General features: G+C 46.5%; 1 protein-coding gene across 1 annotated transcript; it reads right to left on the bottom strand.

Annotated features, from left to right (window-relative positions):
- Positions 1-2,309: 2,309 nt before the first annotated feature.
- On the bottom strand, positions 2,310-3,263 carry LOC146806317 (olfactory receptor 56A4-like). The gene has a single exon (XM_085623950.1). It carries the CDS (start codon positions 3,261-3,263, stop codon positions 2,310-2,312), a length of 954 nt encoding a protein of 317 aa, XP_085480076.1.
- Positions 3,264-6,831: the final 3,568 nt, after the last annotated feature.

Genomic DNA, 6,831 nt, shown 5'->3' with positions numbered 1-6,831 from the left:
ACAAGTAAGTTCCTAACTTGGATTAATATTTCCTAAGAAAACCTTAGTTTAGTTTTTAAAGGAAATATAGCTAGTAGGATCGCTAGTCCGGAAGAAAGTTGAACGACCCCTTGTGGGTGATAAATAATAGCCGAAACATGTAGACAAAATAAGCAGTAAGGAGGGATGAAGGGACACTAATTACCCTTAGAGTCATCCCCATTTAGAATCCTGTCTCGGTAGTCCATGAATAAAGACAGTTCAGGGCAACCCTGAGATAGTTTTATCACTCCACCTTCACTATTTTTCTGTTTGTGTTTTGCTGCATTGATCCCAACATATTTGTTAGTACTGTCTTCCCCCTACCCCTTAATCCATCCCAGGCATTGGTCGAAGCAGGGATGTTGTAGCAGCCCTATGTTAAAGCATGCCACTATAAGTGGGTGAGGGCATTTTTTATAAAAACCTTGCATTTTTCCTAGGTGTTGCTTCTGTTTTTACAGAACACTCAGATTTCCTCCTTTTCCTCTTTTTGTGGGTACAAGTGTTCAAATATAGGGAGGATGGAAAAGGAATAGTACTACTCTCCCCTTCTGTGTGTGCTTGAATAACTACATACATCATACACCCAGACACCACAACACCACCAGCCAAATACCCATCAGACATTGCTACAGACCAGACATATTCCCCAACCACACATACATATGACTCAGAGACACATGCACACAAACAACACCTCAGACCTCACTTCCCTCTACATCCAAATCCCCACCTCTTGTCTCACTTCCTCCCACGTCTCCCCAAGTAGTCTGCCTCATTGCCCTTGCCCTCTTCCCTGCCACAGTTACCCGCCCCCTCCCAAACCCAGACCTGGTTTTCTAGCCTTCCCCATCCATACCACTTCTACCCCTGTGAAAACCCAAAGTAAAAAGAGAGGTTAATGTCCTGAATAGACCCACCCCTCCCAATACCCAAAACACCTCTTCCTCTCCCACCCCCAGTGCCTCAAAGTAGAAAAAAGCTGTTCCCAACTTCCATACACCTATACCTACCCTTAAGGGCTATAAAATACCCCAATTGGTCTGAACCAGCCCTCTCTATCCCGAGCTCATCCCTCCCACTGGCCATCCCAGCCATCCCGTACCTGAGCCCAGCCTTCCCACAGGCCAACCCAGTCCTCCCCATCCCAATACCTGCCCTCCCGCAGACCAAACCATCCCTCCCAATCCCAACCCCAGCCCACCGAGTGACATAATTGAGGGGCATGTCCTGTCCACTAGAGTCCCCTTTCTGGTGAGGATTCCTTGGCAGTGTTCTGTAAGGCAAGTTTGCTATTGAGCATAAAGACTGGAGCCACTTGCAAGCTTGGCAAATGGCCTTGACTCCCATTGACCAAGAAGAATAGTCTAATTTGAACTGCAGTGAATTGTGGCCCAGGCATCTCAGCCCCTGCACAGTAAAATAGAAGGTTTTCTTGCCCCAGTTATTAAGACAAGGTGTTGGACTGCTCACATCCCGCAAAACTGCCACCATCTTGGAATCAGGCAAGGTGGTGACTCTAGGAACGGCAGGCCTCAGGTGCAAAAAAATGGATCTACATCCCCCAGTTGCCTATCAGGAGGGAACAAGACCACCAGTCCCTATGCAATCCTCCAAAAAAACATGCACCCAACCTTCATGAGCTCAGACTCCCCTATGACTATCAGAGCAAATGGATCCAAAAAACCCCACAAACACTGAAACTGCAGGTTCTGGAGTTTGGGGAGAAAGTGTGGGGGGGGGCAAGAGCACTATGAAGTGTTGAAGACAGTAAATTGTATACACATTACACATAAAATGTAAAGCACAGACATACCTGAAGGAAAGAACAGACACATGCTGTTTCCCCAGATGAAAAAACATGATGCATGCTGGGGTTGATCCCCCTTTATTGCTCACTGAAAGGGATGGATCCTAGGTTGGGGTCTTTCTACAGATAGCATGATTACATTTTATTGTTAAGGATAGGCTAGGCAAATCCTGTTTACATGATGTGGCAAACCTGTGCTCATAAGGGCAAGGACAAGGAAGCTGGATGAGGAGGTAAAGGGTCATTAGTCCTATCAAATCAAATCTATTTTTGTAATGCAAATAACATATGGAAGTAGTAGTTTACCTTGTCTATGTAGGGAACAAAGTCTGCCTTTACACATTGAAAAACATGTTTACCACTGCTTAAGTGAGGAGGTGAAAACTAACTCTTTCTCTCTTTTTTTTTCTTGGCCAGTATTTCTTGTTTGGACATGTTCCACCCTCTTGACATTGGATTATTTGACTCAGTCATTGGGTCACGGTATTGTTTGAATTCCCCTTAGCATTTTTCTGATGCCCTGTTTGATCTCTTTAGTCCTTATACTGTACACAAGTGGATTCAGGGTGGGTGGTGCTAGCAGGTGCAGAACATTGAACATAACTGGGACATCAGGTGGTATTATTTTTTGAAGCTTGTGGGTGAAAATCCAAACTAAAAGAATAGTGTAAAAGAATGAAATCAAAATTAAATGGGGGGTGCATGTGCTGAAGGCCTTTGCTGCAGCCACTTTTGATTGCAGCTTGGTTACCACTCGAAGGATCATGAAATAAGACAGGCAGATGAAGATGAAGTCACTTCCTAAGAGGCTGAAGCCAACAACGAGCTGGTACAATTTATTGATTGATCTGTCATCGCATGAAAGGGATGTCACTGCTACATTGGTACAGACACAATGTTTAACAGCATTTCCGGAGCAATAATGAAGTTGGGCAGCTAATACTGGATATGGCAAGCCCAACAAGAGGTTCCTGAGCAAGATAAAAGCAATGACTTTTGCAACAAACCTGGTAGTAATAACAGAATGATAATACAGGGGCTTGCAGATAGCCGTATAGCGGTCAAATGCCATTGAAAGGAACGTTGCTGACTGCATTGTAAGAAAGGTGTTCATGATGTACATCTGAAGGAAGCAGATATTCATGTTGATGGCCATCCAGTTGAAGCAGAGGATAGCTAAGATTTTGGGGATGGTGGTCAGGACCAGAATCAGATCTAAGGCCGCAAGGAAGCTGAGGAAATAGTACATAGGTTCATGGAGGCGTTGCTCTCTTCTTATAACTTCCAGGATTGTGATATTCGCTGCAATGGCAACAACTAAAAGAAGAGCCAGAGGGATGGACAGCCAATGCTGCCAGCTCTGGATGCTCGCGAAGCAGATCAGCACAAAGTGTGTGATTTCAAAAGATGAGGTGGTGTTGGGTGTGAACATTGTTATAGGAGGAGCAAATCAGCATCTGCAGAGAGAGAATAAGGAGGAAGAAAAGCAATGGAGGATTATTTGTGGAAACTCTGTTGCAAATTGTTTTGGTAGAGTTTGTATTTAATGATAAATTGGTTTTCCATATTTCCATTTCCTTACTTGGTCAAGTCAATAATGTATGTGGAGATTATCATGAGATCAACAATACTTATCTCAATACCTTTAGAATATTGATCAAGAATATTTATCTGAATGTTTATTTTCTAAAGACCTGACCCAAAAGTGAATGTATTTTTGGCTTCAGCTGCCTGACAGTGCATTTGCCATTGATCTCTGATAAGAATTGTCGGGAGAGGAACTTCAATTGTTTCTGCTACCACTTATCCCTTTATTCATCTGCCAGGGGCATGACCGTGAATGCCAGATTGCAGACGGTACACAAAGGATGAGGTATATGCTGTCAATAAAACACCTTAAATTAAACAAATATGCTATCTTGGCTCATCCAGGATCTGGCAGGCTCACTGCCAGGCCGGTTGCCTCTCTGAGATTTTCCATCAGACTATTTTATGTAGGCCTGGCTTTCCTATCTCCACATAGACTGAGATACCACTGAAAACAGCAGAAAACAAGTAGGACATCATGAACTAATTACACTAGTCTTCAACATTCATCTTTAAGAAAAGTGCTTTTAATTGGTTGTAATTTTCCAAACAATGGCTTAAGCCTTGGACTATATATCAGTGGGCAGCCATCCGGAGGTCAAGGACAGTACAACTATACTATGCATGTTCACCAAAAAACTGAAACCAATTTCTGAGAACGCAACAATTGAAAACTCAATTTAGTAGTAAAACTAATTCATAGAATGTAGTAAGGTTGAAAATATTAGAAAACCACATATTACAAAAATTCAAATATAACATTAATTCACAAAAAACATTTTGGGGTTTATTCACAAGAACATGTGATAACTACCGCAAGTGTAGCGTATTGCAACTTTCAATATCGCAGCCCATCGCGGGAAAATAACCCCGTGTCAACTTGGAATTCACAACAAGGCGGTAGCATGCGATAGACACCAGATAACGCGTCAAATGTCAGCGTCAAAATCGATGCCACGCCCAAAAATGCGAAATGCCAACGCGAAAAATCATGCAATGAGGACAATCGTGGTACACAAATCAGCGAAGACCAGCCACAGGCCTGCAAATCCCACGCGTCTGGGGGGAAAAAGCAACATAAAAGCAAGAAAAAAAAGCCAAAAAACATTTCAAACTGCATAGCAACATGGATGCACCCGGACCAAGTGCAAAGGACAAGTCAGATACCACAAGCCCCACGGAGGACCAGCCAAGAACCCCGCGTTCGTGGAAGGGCAAGGACAAGAGGAAGAGGAAGATGGGGTTCAGTCCGCAGATAGACCGGATCCTCGTCACGGATGTGACTGAACACCATCAACAACTGTTCGGCACCTCCACTGCGGCACTGGCAACACAAACCGAAACATGGCAGGCTATCCTAACCAACGTCAATGCAGTCAGAGTTTCCAGGAGGTCACTGGAGGAGGTCAAGAGGCGCTGGCATGATCTGATAAGGCAGACCAAACATAAGCTCGCCGACAACAGGAAGTCAGCAACGGCGACTGGAGGTGGGCCTCCTGCGACACAGGAGGAGCTGGATGAGCTGGAGCAAATGGTGGCAACAGTCAGCAGTGAGGAGACGGTGGCAGGATTTTGGGGCCTGGAAACAGCACGAAACAACCTGAACCAACAGCAACAGGGTGCGTAACGGCCAGGGACGGGGGGGATGGGGGAGATGGGCACAATGGTACACATGCACAAGTATGCGTAGCACACTGCACACCAACAATGACCGTGAAACATGTCCCTGATTGCCTTGGCACACTGAAGCACACATAGAAATGCCAAGTAGGCCCCCATCCACAATGTGCACAGAGGGCCCCCCCCATCACCAAAATCACCACCGACCCATGCACATGTACCGAATCCAGCAAAGCAGCTGCTCTGTTTCCCACACTGACTATGCAAGTAACACTGCATGTCCGATAGCATGGCAGCAGCCAAAAAAAAATGACATGGCCCACAAATTGACATGGATCGCATCCGTAAAGGAGCTGGTCACACCCTGACATGTCCCAGTCCACCCACAACCCATACTTTACAATACACGCAGCAGACAAACAATGCACCAGGCCACAAAATCTGTCCGAGAGCACATATGACCCAAGCCTAAAGCAAATCAGGCCCCGAAAAGCACACAATTCAAAGGCACACCACCTCAAAGGGAGAAGGCCACACGAATTCAGAGCTGCAGGTGCAACTCCCCCACAATGCAGCACATACACATAGCAATCACAGGACATCAGCAACAACAGCAATGTGGTACAATGTGCAACACCAGCACCACAGGACAGAGCCCACAACAGGTCCCGCTCGTGCGTAGTAACAGTCCACTCACATCTGGCATTGCCTGGCACAGTGTGAGGATAATGAACGGGTACCACCACACATCCATCATGTATTCGTTAGACACACTGACTGCCATTGAATAGCTAGCTCCCCCAAAACATTCATAAAGTACATTGGCATGCAGTCTGAATGTAAACATATGCAAATCAACAACATATATGTGAAACCCTGTTAACCTGCATCTCCCCTTAACATTGCAGAGGGACAATCAACATTTACTGCAGAGCAGAACATGAACCCCATCATGATGATGTAGAGGACGACCTGCACATATGTCAAGATACCCTCCAACGGATACTGGACAGCCTCTGCACCCCACCCCCAGGACCAGGGAAGGCCAGCTGCCTCCCCCACCACCTGCACAGACCATACAGCAGGAAACACACACCTCCACGGCTGTCTCCCAGGACCCCCCGACCAATACATTGAGCACATACAACGTGTGTGGTCTTCCCAGGTGGAGTTGGCTGAACAGCTGCGGGTGGGTTTCGAGCTCATGGCAGCCAAACTCGATGCCATACGTGGGTGTCTGAGTCCCATCATGAACCACATACAGTCCCTATCGGACTCCCCCTGTCCGCACCATTCTTTGCCACAGACCTTGGCTGACCTCGCTGGTGCCATGAATCGTACACAAGAACTGTGTGAACATACAGGCACCAGCCATGACAGCACAGAGTTGGGACAGATGCGGAGGTCAATGGAGACCATGGAGCGCATGCAGGCTGGAAGGATGTCTGACATGGATGGACACCAGTGAGTTGTAGCTGGGGACTTCAATGCCCTGTAATACTTCTTCTTGCCATTGCTGCCACTGAGCCGTTCCCAGATGACTGCAGCGGGAACATCAACACACACAGCTCCGACCCCTGATGTGTCTGTGGCACACAGTGATCCTGTCCCATCACCTTCACAGTCTGATGTGTCAGTGGCACACAGTGATGCAGCCATCACCCTGCCACACACACCGGACACAGAACACGTATCAGGGGAGTAAGAAGGGTATGTGAACTACTGTCTGGGGAAGGAGGCAGTAGCAGCCATCACCGCCGTATGGCCTGTCGCTGCCTGGTTATGACCTATGC

The sequence above is a fragment of the Triturus cristatus genome, chromosome 8 (assembly GCF_964204655.1).
Source record: "Triturus cristatus chromosome 8, aTriCri1.1, whole genome shotgun sequence".
Taxonomy (NCBI): Eukaryota; Metazoa; Chordata; class Amphibia; order Caudata; family Salamandridae; genus Triturus; species Triturus cristatus.
This window is presented reverse-complemented; position numbering and strand designations above follow the sequence as displayed.

Coding starts and splice junctions, on each gene's coding strand:
- LOC146806317 (XM_085623950.1), bottom strand. CDS start 3,263: ATGTTCACACCCAACACCACCTCATCTTTTGAAATCACACACTTTGTG.